Source organism: Tupaia chinensis, unplaced genomic scaffold (genome assembly GCF_000334495.1).
Source record: "Tupaia chinensis unplaced genomic scaffold, TupChi_1.0 Scaffold149964_2, whole genome shotgun sequence".
Lineage (NCBI taxonomy): Eukaryota > Metazoa > Chordata > Mammalia > Scandentia > Tupaiidae > Tupaia > Tupaia belangeri.
In genome coordinates this window covers 2018027-2018784 of record NW_006209806.1, presented here as the reverse complement: position 1 = coordinate 2018784, position 758 = coordinate 2018027, and the positions used below count along the sequence as shown (strand labels likewise).

The following is a 758-nucleotide window of genomic DNA, read 5'->3' as shown; positions in this document are numbered from 1 at the left end:
AGGAGGCCCAGCGCCAGGGCCCAGCTGCCTGCTGCCGGGGGCCCTCAACAGCGCCGACTCCTGCCCTGCGAGGGGCCACCCCTGCCCGCCACTCTGGGCTGCGGTGGCGAGTCCCTATGCCAGGTCCCCTTTCGTGACAAGAGGGCAGAGAAGCAGGTGTCTTTCCTGCTGCTCCCACAGAAGGCGGGCCTGGCCTGGGTCCCAGGAGCATTGTGTCCCCGACTCAGCCTGGGCTAGTGCCGAGGGAGAGCGCAGCACAGCACGGCCTCTCCTGGGGCAGGGTGGACCCACTGGCACCGATCCCGGGAGGCCTCCGATCGGCTCCCACGCTCACCCCAAGCTGCTCCTCCGCCGCGGGCAGAGGGCACTCCTCTGCCCACATCCCTCAGGGCTCCCGCCTCCCCGAGGGCCAAGGCCTGAGTCCTACAGCTGACTAGCCCCTGTGTGCCCCGCCCTGTCCTCCCCTCCATCGCTGGCCCCCACCACTGCAGCCACGCGGCCCCCTGGCTGTTCTTCCCACACGGCATGCCCGGTCCTGCCCCAGGGCCTTTGCATGGCCACGCCTCTGCCTGAGACGCCCTCCCTCCTGACGCCTCACCCAGCAGTCCTGGGGTTCAGCCACGTCCTCCACTGGCCACCACCCTGCCATTCAACTGTGCCCCGAGGCTCGCGGTGGTCCTCCCGTCCACCCTGCCCCGGGCACGCTGCCTGGGCCCGCGGGCTGAGTCGCTGCCCCACGGAGGCCGCCTCCCTGGCCC

The 758-nt window shown here is 71.5% G+C and overlaps 1 protein-coding gene across 1 annotated transcript in view; it reads right to left on the bottom strand.

Annotated features, from left to right (window-relative positions):
- Positions 1-758, bottom strand: part of HDGFL2 (HDGF like 2) — a gene marked incomplete at its 5' end in the record, with an annotated part of 15861 nt that overhangs the window by 5061 nt on the left and 10042 nt on the right. Inside the window, one exon of the mRNA XM_027769607.1 lies at positions 190-271. Coding sequence (XP_027625408.1) covers positions 190-271 — 82 coding nt within the window. The remainder of the gene's footprint in view (positions 1-189; positions 272-758) is intronic.